Source organism: Ischnura elegans, chromosome 6 (assembly GCF_921293095.1).
Source record: "Ischnura elegans chromosome 6, ioIscEleg1.1, whole genome shotgun sequence".
In the NCBI taxonomy this organism is placed as follows: domain Eukaryota; kingdom Metazoa; phylum Arthropoda; class Insecta; order Odonata; family Coenagrionidae; genus Ischnura; species Ischnura elegans.
Genome location: NC_060251.1, coordinates 105849131 through 105865002, shown reverse-complemented (window position 1 = coordinate 105865002; position 15872 = coordinate 105849131). Strand labels below are relative to the sequence as shown.

Below are 15872 nucleotides of genomic sequence, written 5' to 3'. Positions count from 1 at the left end.
GATCCCAACAGATTACAAAAACATTTCAACGCGATCGCGAATCTCTGCTCGGAGATATTATTTCTTTTTTTTTTACAAAAACCCGGACGAACTTAAAAGAAAAGTTTGGCATACTAGCAGTGAAAGAAGACGAGAGAGGAATTGTTTTCTTTTTTTTCCAATAAATGAGATTTGGGGTCGCCGTGCCCGAAGAATTTGTCCTTCGTCATGGACTTGGTTGAGGTCCTGCGGGGGGAAGACATCTCCAAGACGGACTTCTTCGATTTCGTCTCCTGTCCTGATTCCGTGAGCAACCGGGAGGCGCCGGCGTCTGGAGGAGGGGAGGCAAGGATCAGGGGGGGAGGGGGATCGACGCCCGGAGAGGGGGGAGAGGGAGGAGGGGGTGCGTCGGAGGGTGGGGGAGTGACCGGGGGCGCGAACCACACCACGGCCTGCCTCCAACAGTCTCCCGGCTCCGGGGGCATCATGAGCGAGGGAGGTACCAGCGTGATGGGGCCCAATGGAGGCGTCAGCAGTGGTTGCGGCTCAGCCTTTCAGTACGTCAAGGAGGCCAACAACAACCACGTGGTCAGCTCGCAGCAAGGGGGCGTGGCGGCGGCGGGCGAGGGAACAAACTCTGGGACTCCATCTCCGAACCAGACGGGTGAGAGGGGGCGCTAGGCTAGGGGGGAGGATGGGGAGTAGAGGCGTCGCCGCGGCGTTGTCATGGAAACGGAATGAAAGTGAAATTTGTAGGTCCGCCTGGGATTCACTAGCCGGATAGCGCATTTCAAGGGAATGTTCCCGAATCGGGACGCTTAAAAAATAATAATATTCATAAAAATATACAACTATCAAAATGGAACTTGAAAAGTATAGGTGACTTCCATTGTAAAAATATTTTATGCGACCGGATTCGCTTTTTTACTTTTCGCTCTTTACTGCATATCTATGATAAAATACAAACAACAAATGGTATTTTCCACACGTCACTATATAGCTCCGCTATGGTTTCGACAATTCTCGACACTTTCAGTTTTAAGGTCTTTCAAAATAAAAAGTGTGTCGTGTATAGGTGCCGGAACCTTGCTCGGTGTTGGAATTACATATAAAAGTATATAAATTACTATTTGTTGATTATATTTTGTCATGGATATATCGTATTTCCACCACGCCAAGCCTGAAACGATTTCAGACGTTTTACTGTGCGATAATGTCGTCAACAGACATGTTCGTCGTTAAAAATATTATTTTAAGTGGAAGTTGTCAATATTTTTTAAGTGAAGTCATGTATCGCTTCAACACGTATTTGCCTTTAGTTTAAAATAATTTCAATAATCATAAAGCAAACGTAACAAAGGAGAGATTGCGATCCTTTCAAACCGGGAAAATTTGTTTAATTTTCAATTAATTATTGGATAAAAGAAACATGCTCTTATTATTCAGGCTCGGTATGAAAAATTTACAAATTTTGAAGAAAATTCCCCTTTCTACATATTTCACTTTCATTTCAGAACTTCACAAGGGCGAAACTATATTTTTGCATGATCTTGGACGGAGAAAAATAGATTAAGCTCTACATCAAGCCTAAATATTGTAATTTTAGTATATGATGCTTTTTATTACAGGAATATATTCCCTAGATGAAGATTGTCTGTTCATATCTATAGAAGCTTATTGTATGTGATAGGCAGAAAGTATATTTTCGTTACCATAATGTGCAGTCAAGTTAAGAGCTCGTCTTTCATTGAAATTTCCATCAAGGAAAATAGAATATTTATATGTTTTAGCGGATAAATCACTTGGGTTTCGGAAACAGATTTTCCGACTGACGAAAATTTCCTCAGAATTTCTATGGAATATCATATTTAAACATTTAAAGTTGATTGCGGTCACTCTTGGAAAAAATAGATTGATGGATAAATATAGCAGCCAAATTGAACATAACTGTCGTCGATACTTATCGTGTTGGGCATTTAAACAAAGTTTCTTTTTTCGCTAAACCAACATTTTTCTGTGGTTGAATTCCACAGCAGGGTAATGAATTGCAACAATACAATCATCGATTTTTAATAAACTCGGGAAAAATTAGGAAAGAGGAGAGTTTTTCCCTGAGCGAAGAAATCTTAAGGTTTAAAATCGCGCTGCATAAGTATCGTCTGCCCCACCCAGGTTTCGACATCTCCGCAGAGTACTGTGCAATGGTACCATGACATCCTCTGCGCAGAACGATCGCACTTGAAATGGCGAAGGCAGCGAATCTTGCCTAAACTTTTTCGTGTTATGACACAAACGAGATTAACCCGTAGGGAAATTTTCAAAGCTGTAAACTGCAAAATGCCAATTGGCGTCAGAATCGTCCGAATTCAAAAATGATAGAAGCGATAACGAGACAACCTTTCAAAGTGGATTGATCAGCATTTCTAATTTTCTTAATCGTTATACCTTCCCGCCTCCAAGTTTGATTTTCTACATTTTTGTCGCGCAAAATTTGATCTCAACCCGTTTATCCGTAGATTCATCGTGTGGTGTATACTTCCGTTCTGCGTCACATTACGTTTCCGTATTTTAGGCTTAGGGTCATTTCTACCGTAGAGTTTGTAAATCTCCTATTAAATTTGATCTTAATTCCAGATTGAGATTATTCCAAAATTAAAGCTTTCTTTGCTTAGTAAATTCTCAGTAGCTAAACCAGTCGCATGATAATAGAATTGTGATAACCATGATGACTTTATAAGATAAACTGAACAGTTACCGATCAAAACTTAAGAGGAAATACTTATCACCAAACTATAAGCGCCTGATTTTCTGTGAATTGTTCTGTGAAAATAACTTACCTCTTTCTAAATTCACTTTTCTCCATTTTTTCATTTAAGTTGTTCCATGAACTCTTTTTACCATAGATTCGACCCACATGTACCATAGTTCCAGTGATAGGTCGACTTCCACGAGCCCCACGTACCTGATGGGGTCGGGTCCGTAAAAACTTGAAAGGTTGGCACATGAGGTAACTTGCATCCCTCACCCGTACGCCACCAAGAGCTGACGGGGAAGGACGCAGGGGCGACCGGGCTAGCGAGACAAGAGTCGAACTCCAGGCGCAAAAGCCCAAGGGAATCGAATGCACTGAGGATGATCACGTTCACGCACAGGTTGAACCGTGGGAGTGTTTTCTTTCGGGCTCCTTCTCGAGGTTTTTCCTCTCTTTGGATTAGTATTAGGACTCACCTCTTACAAGACATATAGATGTGACTCCGTAGCTCAGTAAGTTTGTTTCACTCGCATTTGCTGCACTTAAGTTTTGGGAGGGTTCGAATCCTAAGTAATCATTATTTCTTTATTTTGTAAAAGAATCATTTTTCAAATCTACGTAATAGACACAGTTGACTCAGTAAATAATTAATTCCGAATTTTTTATGGGCTAAATTTATTAAAATAATGATTATATGCGCCAACATATTTATTTTTATTTGTAAGCAGATTCATTCACTGTGAGGAAATAAGCAGAGGAGGTGGCAGAGGTTGTATCTTCGAGCCCTTTTGGCTAATTACTGTCCAATATCAGTTAATAAAAATTCCTACTCATATTAACAACAATTCTCACTAAATAACCAGATACACTCGTAGTTGAAATCATTTTGATAACCTTAGAGTAAGAAAAATAATTGGAATTCGATAGATAATCATAGTTTTCAAATTTATAGTACTTAATTACGAAAAAATGTGGGAAGTTACATGAATGAAAGCACAAACGTTATCTTAACAGTAGGTATGTGAACCACAATTAGCTATAAGCACCAGGAGGAAATTCTACCATTCTACCCCGAAGAAAATACGTCATAGTAAAATCACGGATTAGCCTGAATAAAAAGTTTGAAGACATGAGTGACCATTATTTCTGTCATCATTATCAGTAATTATAAATATTCATCGGATTAATTAGTGTTATGAGTTCATTTACCAATATATTTCTGCCTATTTCCACTCCGTGAGTCAATATGTTTAGAAATGAATGTGTTAACATAAGTAGTCTTCCAAAAATTCGATAACAAATTTTTCTTGAGTCATCTGCATAGAGTGCGTAGATTTGAAGAATTCCTCATTGAAAAATGTGATTCCGTCAGACTGAAACCCTCCCAGAACTTCACCGCGTCAGCCTCGCCACTGAGTCAGAAAGAAAACACTTCGACGGGTTATGGACGTGAGTTTCCTCGGTGCATTCCATCGGCTAATTTGAAATTCGCTGGGCCTTTTGCGCCTCGAGTTTGACTCTAGTCCCGCTAGCTAGGTCGCCCCCGCGTCCGTCCTCATGGGCTCTTGGTGGCGTACGGGTGAGGGATGCAGATTGCTTCATGGGCCAACCTTCCAAGTTTTCACCGACCCGGCCCAATCAGTTAAGTGGTACTCGTAGGCAGGGGCGCAGTCAGGAATTAAGGCTGGGGGGGGGGGTTTAGGTGCAACTAATACTGGTGTGTATGGTGGTATGGAATACCCACCAGGATAAGTGGTAGGTGCGAGATTAATAAATTGCGGAGTTTTAAGATAAACGGTTCAAAATGGTGAGTTTTACGGCTTCCTGAGGGATTTTTTATTAATCCTTAAACTATTATATTAGTAATATCAATTCAATTAAGTAAAATGGATTAAACTTAAATATTTCTCTGAGCTCTGGGGGGGGTGGTTTAACCCCAAAAACCCCCCTCGCTGCGCCACTACTCGTAGGTGTCAACATATAATTGAAAACGATAGTACTTTCTAGCTGTGTCACTTCAAATGAATTTCACGACTTTTGTCAGTTCTACCGTAAATGATGCATGTATCTAATTGAAAACCAATGTTGATTTCAGAATTAGAGTCCTATAAAAATAAACCGTTTCGCCCTCTAAAACAATGTGAAGAGTCTTTAAAACTAATCTTAGTATTCTTGACCGTGAAGATGTTGAAAGAAAATTTGAAAGGTAAAAGAGCGAATAATCGAATCATATCACTGCTTCAAACCATTATGTGTGATTTTCGGTGATGAATTTGCGAAAAATTAATATTTTTCAACCATATAAATTCGCTTTTCTATATGTCTTCCACAATATGTTATATCGAATCAATTACTTATAGTTCTATAGATATTTTACGTATATATATATAATTCTATATACGGTGGTTTTCCCAGGTATATACGCTCTGTATGCGCTCAAGTTTTGCGTAGAAATTACCTCACACTTCAGGCTCTTGGTCACCAATACCGCTAATGTTGAAAACCTCTGAATAAAAATTAATTCAAAAATTTCACAATGAGATTAAAAACACGAATAAACTTCTTTAGTTAAATTTAACATCGGACAGAAGTTGCGAACCCTTCCTGGTGTTTCAGTTTTGATTTTTTACGTAATTCGGATTATGCCTCCGTATTAATCCACACTTCTTAGCTTTGAAATTATGACAGGAAAAAACAAATACCCATTAATTTTCTTCTAATTTCAGTGAATTTTTCTTTTTAGCGGCTTCTTTTATGATTAATACAAGAATTATAACAGTACTATTCCACTTAAGTGCCCATTTATCATTGATTTAATCGATCTGCCAAAATCGGAACATCCAAGAAATTTTACCGCCTGCGTGGTTGGCAACCCACAATACACGTTCGCCTTATTTGGAAAATGATATCGAAAAGTAACTTCATCATGCCATGTCTGATCCTAAAATACGAAAAAAACATTAAAAATAGTCATTAGCGTATATAGATTATATTTTAGGGCGAGGGGGGCAAGGGCAAGCGCCGACCTGAATGATGGAAAAATGTATGGAGTTATGTAGGAAGGAGGGTTTGGATGGTAGAATCCATGTCAAAGGGGGTGCATCTGAGCCTATCTTCCAAACATTTCGGGGGGTTTTAAACCCTGAAAATTCACCCCTCCAGCTCACTACAGCCTTGCCTTTCAATGTATAATCCATTACAATGTTCAATTAAGGCCATGATGCCATGGTAATTTTCACATGTTTTTTGGGCTCCCAATTGTAAAATTAAAATCCATGAAAAGGAGCATTAAAAATATTTGCCAAAACACAGATGAGATCTAACTATAAACCTAACTGGAGGAGAAACTGTAGGAATCAATTTTTATTTTTTAAGATCTCTCCTACGGGATTTAAAATTTTATGTAATGTTGCATTAACAGACTTGTTTTATAAATGGTAAATGGCATAAAACATGGACCTGTGATGATCATAGATAATTTTCGAGACCTAAGCAACAGACCTATATAAAGTGGCATCATTATACAATGCCCTATGCATGCAGTGGCCCAGCGAGGGGGGGGTTTTGGGGGATAACCCCCCCCCCCCCCACTGCCAGAGCTCAGAGAAATTTTAAAGTTTAATCAATTTTACTTAATTGGATTAATATTACCTACAGAATAGTGTAAAGATTCATAAAATATCCCTCCAGAAGCCCTAAAACCATTTTGAACCATTTATCTTAAAATTTTTCTGGGGGAGGGCCCCCGCACCTCCCGCTTACCATAGCAGGCATTCCATACCCTCCAGACCTCTCAGTATTAGTTGCGCCTAAAACGCCCCTACCCTTAATTCCTAGCTGTGCCCCTGCATTCATGAACTGACACAAATTCTTGCCGGTCACGTGCCAGGAAACTAAATATTGGGCCAATAAATTCAACTTTGGGGGCAGATATTACAAAATTTCAGGAAATTTCTTATCACATTGCACATTACTTTCTTGTAGGTTAAATAAGTATGCATTTGTTTGTAGACTTGCTCATTGTAATTTTACATTCATTTATAAATTCAATAGGCTTCTTACAAATAAATATATTAGATGCATCATGAGGAAATAAAGAAGACCAAACTAAACAATCAAAATGACTTCGTGGCCCTATGCCATTGAACCTAAGTTATATAACATCCTCGCCTACTAAATTAAACTTGGAGGTCTGCTGATGATTTAGCACGGACCTCTATCGTAGAAATAAAATAAGCTATCATGTGAAAAGAAGATGAAATTTTGTTGATAACTATGACGTTTATTCCGCTTTTTCAGACTCTGATCTTTATTGAAATTAGCAGTAACAGCTGTGATGAAATGAAATTTATATCTCCACCATGAATTTCCTGAGGATTAAGAGAAGTGCAACAAAAAATATTCTTTGATCCATAAGGAAGTTTTCAGTTAATGATCCTGCTATGCAGTGAACCCATGATCCTGGATTACCTGTTATGAGGATCTCTATTTTCTCTTTGTCCTCAGGAACTTCTTGATATATAAATTATTATATATTATTTACCATAATCATCATCAGCATAAATAAAATATTAGTACCTTAATAAAATTTGCATCAACCTTTTGATTGCAGGAACCCAACATAGACCGCAAGAGCTTCAACAGCAAAATCAAGAGGGCCTTACCAACGTCTTTGATTCTCAATTCTGGTCAAGTACAGAAAGCAATAAGGAAGCAGCAGCAGCAATATTTGATGATCTCCACCGTTTCTGGAACTTGCCTCAAAATATTCATCAACAACATCCTCCTCCACCAGCAGTGGGAGACAACACTACTCCACAGCCAGCAGTTTTACCCCCTCCACCACGACAGAGAATAAGGAGTCATTACCAACAACCAAGTTTAGGTGAGTCACCAAAAACCCGCCCTAACTTTCAAAGCTAGATTCCAACAATTTCAAAATCAGAACTGTTTCTTACACGCAAAGCGATTATTAGAGCTACACCACTGCCTTCAATACCTCAACTGTCAAGCCAAATTTTATTATTTGATTTTGAGAGAGAGTGATTTGTTTTGAATGTTTTAATGAAAACATAAATTTAATGCATGTTCTTCAGACGTGTCTCCATTTTTTTAGTGGCAAGCATAAATATTTAATATATTCAGTTTTCATTTTTAAATTATTGCTTTACAAGCACTGACTTTGAGTCAAAGATTGTAGCAATGAATACTACACATCTGTATCTATAGTGATCAGTGGCATAGCAATAGCATTTAATGCCCTGGGATGGTATCTACTTGAGAGATCACACCTGACCCCACCCACTGCAAATACCACAGTGTCATACCCTGAATAGCAAGCACACCCTCAATGGACCACCTCAAACCTGCCTAGCTATGCCACTGCCTTCAATGCCTTAACTGTCAAGCCAAATATTTGTAATTGATTTTTAGAGAGTAATTTGTTTAGAATGTTTAAATGAAAACAACTATCTTGTGTGTCAACAGGGAGTGAGAGTGCCAATGGAAACAACACCGATGGTGCCATTTATACTCTCACAGTTCTCAATGGTGAGACGTCGACATGGTTCAGAGGAGAGGAGGATGAAGAAGATCAGGGTATAGTGAGAGACATCCGTGCCAGTTCTGGACACCCTGTTCCCCTTTCAACAACCAATGGACACACCCTTCTACGCTCCACATCTCTCCCCAACACAGAGGTACCCGTCCACCCCACGACCACCACCAACAACTCCAAGTCATCCTCATCATCTTCAACATCATCACTTTCATCCACCGCGTCCTCGCTCTCCTCCAACTCTTCCACTTCCTCCTCTGCTCCACCCCCAGTTCCTGTTTCAGCCCAAACAATGGATCTTGATTCATTCCTCAGCATCATGACCACCACTGCCACCACCACCCCTGGTGCACCTGCCGATGCAGTGGTTGTCAATGGTGGTTACCATCATCACCATCAGCATCACCACACGTATGACACAGGTGGAAGACAGGAGGATCCTCATATCCACCCAACATCACCGGTCCTTGTCCCACAACAGCATCCAAGTGGTACGGGGGATATAGTTTTAGAGAGGCACCAGCCGGAAATGGTTGTGGACAACCACACAATGGTGCCAAGTATACCCAATGGCTGCATACCCCCAAGCCATCATCACCACCATCATTTTGAATCTGTGATGGCCGGTGCAGCAAGTGATTCGTCTGGTTCTGCACCCTCACCAGCTCTCACCCTAGCATCATTGCCGGAGGAGGCAATTCATGCAAGGGAGTGCCATACTGTGATGCCACCCGGTGAATATGATTGGAAGCAGCCAATAATTCACCATCACACTCCAGATTCACTCCTTAGGAGTGCTCTGCAAGGAAAGACGTCTTTCCTGGCCCGGTACTCTGGCCGCAAGGATGAGGAGGATGAGAGGGGCGATGCAGAGGCTGACATGGGGAGAGTCATTTCAACACCCATGTCTCCAGATGTACCACCACCACTGTGCCTACACACTTACGATGGCCACACACTAACCCACCACCACGAAACCATGTTCCACAACCACAGGGGAGTCCTTGAGGGTAACGGTCATCAAAGCATGGATGATCTCCTCTTGGATGCTTTTCCAGAAGATTACGAAAAACTCAGACGCATTGAAAACGAAGTTGCTGAGTCAGTAAGGCAGTACTATGATGTCGGGGGAGGAGCTATGGCACCGACAGGTGCACCTCTGTATGCCCAGAAGGCCCCTCCACATCCTTCCCAAGACCCCTCTGCACCACCTCCTCCCGTCAAGGCCCCGAAGAAGTATAACAGAAGGGCAGGAGGGGGAAGACGAGGGGCCAATGCTGCCAATGCTGGACCAGGAGCAGGAGGGGGTGCAGGGAGTGGTGAGAGGGTAGCTGGTGGGGTTAGGAAGGAGAGATCCCTGCATTACTGCAGCATCTGCAGCAAAGGATTCAAGGATAAGTACTCGGTCAACGTCCACATACGCACGCACACCGGTGAAAAACCTTTCACCTGTTCACTCTGTGGAAAGAGCTTCCGCCAGAAGGCACACCTTGCCAAACACTACCAGACACATGCCCAAAAGACAGCTGCAGCGGCCGCTGCTGCAGCTGCAGCCGCTGCAGCAGCAGTTGCCGGGGGAGATGTTGGAGATGCAACCTCACTGACGGCCCAACCAACAAAGGCCTCAAAGAGGTAACCCACAACGCCAAGAGGGAAGAGCGGAACTCCAAAAGTCATTAAACATTACATGGAGTACCTCCCTCCGCTGACCAGTATTTTGACTAGAGAGAGAGAGTTCAGTACGAGTTGGATACAGAGCTCTTTGCAGACTGAGGAAATGGATAATGTGCAGTGGACACCATATACAAATGGGAATTATGTTGAGTTGTATCCGAATCAATATCGCCCAGTTGATAACAGAAACTGTGCCTGTGAAGCATGCTGTCGGGATGTTGTTTAGTTTTTGAGATGGACTATAGGTAGGAAAAGAGACAGAGGGTGCAAAAGCTCCCTGGTTGCAAGACATAGTGAGTGAGAAAGAATTAGTTCCCATTTTTGAAAATTTAAGGAGATGAAAATTGGACTCCAGACTACTGAAAGAAACGTTTGTTTCCTGGGAATACAACAATTTAGAATGCTTACAGTGAGCATTAACATTGATCACTTACACATAAATTTGGATGCCAGATGATCATTATGTAACTCCACAAGTGAAGTATGGCATATTAGGGAAGAAATAATAGTTATGTTTAAGCAGCTTGTTAAAGTGTTTCAGTGATGGAACATTTGTTATAAGTGAAATGTGTTTGTTGTTTTGGTGAAAAATGGTCAATTACAAGGAGACCAGATTTCATTTGTCTTATTGGGGTCCAAGTGAATAAGATGTCTATGAAATCAATAACTCAATGCATTGACTACACTTTTGACAGGGTTTAAAAGTTTTAAGATTGTTAAGATTATTAGATGCCCATGTTGCTTCAGTGGACAGTTAGTACAACTATGCTCAGAGAAGTTCATTCGAACTCCACAGGTAGCACAGGCCATTATCAAACTGCTCATGAATTTAGGATATCTTATGACAACCCAGTCAAAATCCAAGCCAATTTTTATCAATGAGGTTCTTTGTTGACATTTATCTGTGTGTTTTGCAGATGAATCTACAATATGCAATTGTTAAGAGAAGCGGCACGAAAGTATTTTAAAAGACTAGGAATAGAAACCCCTGCTAAAGTGGTAAGGAACTGTGATGTTTCAGTGTTAAGAGTTGTGTCGTCAACGAGAGTGGTTTATCAGGATGAATCCAAGGGTAATCACTCTTTTTCCATGCATTCCTTCCTTGAGTGGAAAATATTGCTACTGAAGTTTTACGTGATTATTAATGGTGCATTTTTGAAGAAGAATGTGTTTACAGATAGCAAAGGACTTTACAGGGGTGAAACTGTGAAATAAATTTTAAGGCTGGTCATGTTACATCTTTGTTAAAAAAAAGTCATTTAAACACATCTGCTCCCCTGCTTAAGGCTTTTACTATACAAGCTCTCAGGATGTAGGTGAGTTTTATGACATTTTTATATGGTGTGCAACAAACTTCATTATATACATATAAATTTGTGCATATATTTTATAGTTGAACCAATGCTCCTGTTTTACACATGAGTACAAATTTTTTATTCTTAATGAGATTCGTTTTAGAAGGTATTTTAATTGTTGTTTTAATTTAGTTTGTTTTGCATGTCTACTATTTAATGTAAATTGCTAAACTCATTTTTCACTGTTATCCTGCTCTAAAATGTATTTATTCAGTGTTTTAAAAAGCCTTAAGTTTACTGGATTATTTCTAAGTAAACAAAATTTCAACGTTTGATAAAAATTTAGGCAAAAAGAGGGATTTTATAATGAAATATTATTCAAAGTTTGTTACTGAAGAGATTTTCTAAAATACAGCTGCCACATAAAATTCTTTTGAGTTGGCACAAGGGAAAAGAACGGAATCTAATTGTGATGTTGCTTTTGCTCAATTCTTTTGACACGAGTGTACCAAAATACTCTTCGCTTGGGTATAAATATTAAAGGATAAATTTGGACAAGAATTGGGGATGAAATAAACTGTTAGAAAACTTCAGTTAAACAGAGGCTTCTTCATTTCCCTTGTATGAAATGTAAACATTGCCAATGCATTTCCATTTTAAATATATATGTGTGCCAAGAAGAGCAGATGTAAAGATATACTATTTTATACTTGTGTGTGATATGTAATGTAAATGTAATATTCCATATATTTTCCATAGATGAGCTGAGGAGATTATAAATGTGATGGCTGAGAGCTAGGTGCAGGGCAGCTTGGGTATTTACATTACAATTTTAGTTACCAACATGAGGAGAAGTCAGATTGTATTATAGTTTTCATCACTTTTAAGAACTTCATAATCCAATTGCTGATGGAATACCATTGGATTGTACTAAGAAAACAGTTTTATTTTGAATGACCAATGTGCACGTAAAAGGTACCGGACTACTTTGTGCTCAGAGTTGTAAAAGGGTAAAGTTTTTTTTAAGTAATGCCTTCTTTTCTTGTGAACTTAAAAAGAATTTTCAAGTCTGGTAGGCTCTGTTCACACATATAGGTGTTCAGGGCAAGAAACAAAGACTTATTGATTCCAAATAGATCTCATTATTAATCTTGAGGAGCAAGGTGGATTTCAAATAAGGCGCATGAGGCAATGGAAGCTCTTGTTGAACCAACACAGGTCTTTCTAAGCTCACATAATAAACAGGTTGCTTACAGCCTGCAAAGTTACAAGCACCCTAGGTACTATATAATTCCAGATAGTTGCTCTTTTTTATGGAATGGCTTACAGATTTCTCAGATACAGTTACTGAAGCAAGGCCAACATGGAAAATTTATGGCTTTCATAAATTTAGGGCCTACTACCTAATCAATCACTGTCAACTTCTACCGTTAATTATAGCTCTTTACCTTTTTGATCTTAGGAAAATAGGTGGACAACATTTTACACAGAGTACATGGCATTAGCAGTTTCTAGCATAATTATCCACTTGGACATTTAATCCATGTGGATCATGCTGGATAAACAATTAATTCCTACTATTATCTATCTTATTAAACCTTTACTGTTCTGACAGCTCACCTGATAATGCTATCATTACCTTTAAGAGAACAACTTGATGGGTAACTTTTGAAGTTAATGTTAGAAATACTATTTCTATCATTGCAATTGTCTTCTAAATCTACAAACCAAAAATTAATAATACTGCCTGTCAATGAATTCAAAATCTGCAGCAGATCGTTCAAGTTTCTCCTGATATAAAAATGCTTTCTATTTGATTACAAAGAGAAAGATGATAAATAGAAGTAAAACTCACAGATACTTAACAACTGAAAATTTATGTACTAGTGAAATAATATTTTGCAACAGATAAAAATTCTATTTTATACACATTCATCACAGAATCAAACAATCCAATCTATGGAGGAAGCCTATTACCTGATCTCTTGAAATAAGAGAACCAAAGATTTTAGTAAAACAAAGATGTTACAGGATTCTGTCATTACAGTTGTTAATGTTTAAACTAATTTCAAAGCCTCTTATATAAAATAGTTTGTTGATTGATGAAGATGATTAAATATGATACAAATTTGCCTTCTTAATACTTGCATACAAAACGTCACACCTTGTTCTGTGGCATATTCCCAAAAAATATGCACAAACACTTTCCATTCCACATTCCCCCTCACTCCCATTCATAATTAGGGAGTAATAAATGTACAGAAATCCCGGATTTGCATGAATCTAGTTAGGGTCACAGTTTTTTACGTACTGACCATTCATCTTCAAAATAAAAATATATTCATTGCAAAGAAAATACCTACGTTAAAACCATCTAACAGTTAAGTAATTTTACATCAATTGCACATTGAAAATTCTATGATGTACAAAGTTGTTTCTGCTAGACAAAAAGCAGCTCATCCTTAACATAAAATACAGTTCTTGTTGCAGTTGTGAAATGATGAATGCATTGTTTCTTTATTGAATGTTAAAATTTTTTTAAATGTTTCTCCACCTCAAACCAGGTACAAAATAAAATGGATGCCTTTCAAAACAAAACTGCAGGACTCAAAAACTATTATACAGGTCATGAATGTTTCATTTGATAGTTTACGCATGTTGATTTTCATTCATTACACTTGATCTTCAAGAAACACCTCAACATATGCACTAGAAGGGCCAGAATCTTCAATCAAGCTTGTCTAAGTGAAGGTCAGGGCATAAATGTGGATAAAGCCTGATGGATTTTCAGATAAGTTGATTTGTCAAAGGAAAAGCTACAAGATGAACAGATAAGTTTCACCCAATCAAATTAATATGATAGGGTTACAAAGCAACCGATTTTCCAAAAAATACAGATGCAAAAGTCACTTGAGCAGGCTCTGTGATGAAAAAATTGTAGTTGATGTTTTGGAGATGGCTTTAAATACCCTCTTCAAAAAGGAATGGGTGGGCGTTAGGAAGTTAATAGTGTGAATAGCAATAGATACAATAAAGGCTGATGTGATGGCTGTACTACCGGGTTCTTGCCAAATGTGAGGTTAGTTAAGACGATTGTTGTATTGACAATGGATTATAAGAGACAACCAGGTGGCCAACCTTCGTATGTGCATGGAAGGATATTACCAATACTTATATTTTTGTTGCCAGAGTTTTGAGATTTTTATAATTTTTTTATACATGTAATATAAAGAATTTTATTATTATTATCATTATTTATATTTATGAGCATTTCTAACTTTGTAGAATAGTTCAAAAAGGTTGTTAACTGTCTGTTCAACATAGTATTAAAATTACCCCTTGACTGAAATAAAATTTAATGTATTTTGGCAGCGAAAGCATAACCGTGTTTGATTTTTTTATCCTTTTCCTAACACCTACACAATTTCAAAACTTAATCATCTTTTTACACGCTTGCAAGAAGTCAGAGCAAAAAACATGAGCAAATTCTGAGAGAGAATATCCTAAATTGGATAAAGAATGCCAGGAAATAGCAATGGAAAAGGGAAAACTTGGTCCAATGAAATGGTGAACAGGGAAATAAAGAGGACAGATCAGAAAATGTCCATAGTTCATCAGATAAGATGCTTTGGGTGGTGAAGTTAATCATAAAAAGCCTATACTCAAATTCATGCTGCAACTAATTGATGCAATTACTTGATGGAATGTCATTTAAATCCAATGAGATTTCATTTACATATTGGTAATGAAATTTTTTATGAAAACATTTCATAGCCATTGACTTAATACATAATCAATATGTGATGTTTTTTTTTATTTTTGAATGGCATAAATTTGAGGTGTTGTATTGAGTGCAGCAGCTCCATCAGAGTCGGGAACAATGTCTCGTTGAAAGGGTGTCCAAAATCAATAGTCAATTGTATGCCAACACCATAGAGTTTATATTACTACAAGAGGCCCCACTATACTCATTTCCCGCAACCCATTGATTCCCACCGATTGCTGTAAAAAGTGGCTCTCTAGTCGCTAGGATGCTTGTCAACAGAGGTATTAGCCCGCAAGATATACCCTACGCAGCAAATGTTATCATTTATTGCTAAAAATTTAGCCCATGCCAACTATCTATGAGCTTAATTTTTAGCAATAAATGATTAAATTTGCCACATAGAGTATCTCTTGCAGGCTAATACTTATATTGACAAGTGAGTTAGGAGTGAAGAATCCTGTATACAGTATTTATGGCCAACACTCAATGTCAATCAACAATTTAATAAATGGTGAAAAAGTCCATAGTTACAAAACTGATAACAAAAATACGCATATTCCTGAGAGAAAAATTGCACTCGATATGCTAACCTAATGGTAACGAACTGTACATAAAGAAAGATCTCATTGTGCCACCAATGACAGTGATTTGTCTGCAGAAGATTATCAGAGCCAGTCACTTTAATTCCAATCTTAGAATGGACACAAAATGCTTGAAAAAACATAACTTGATGCAAAAAAACTCCTGGTCCCAATTCAGGCCCTAAAAATGATTTTATGACAACGCAAACCTACTCCTTCATTATCAAATAAAAACCAATTTTTGTAGGAAAATCAAACCTTGACATAT

At 38.4% G+C, this 15872-nt stretch overlaps 1 protein-coding gene across 1 annotated transcript; it reads left to right on the top strand.

Moving 5' to 3' along the window:
* The first annotated feature begins 207 nt into the window (after positions 1-207).
* LOC124161441 lies at positions 208-14634 on the top strand. The gene is made up of 3 exons (XM_046537761.1): positions 208-643; positions 7344-7616; positions 8219-14634. The coding sequence occupies exons 1-3, from the start codon at positions 208-210 to the stop codon at positions 9922-9924; spliced, it is 2415 nt and encodes an 804-aa protein (XP_046393717.1). The 3' UTR covers positions 9925-14634.
* Positions 14635-15872: the final 1238 nt, after the last annotated feature.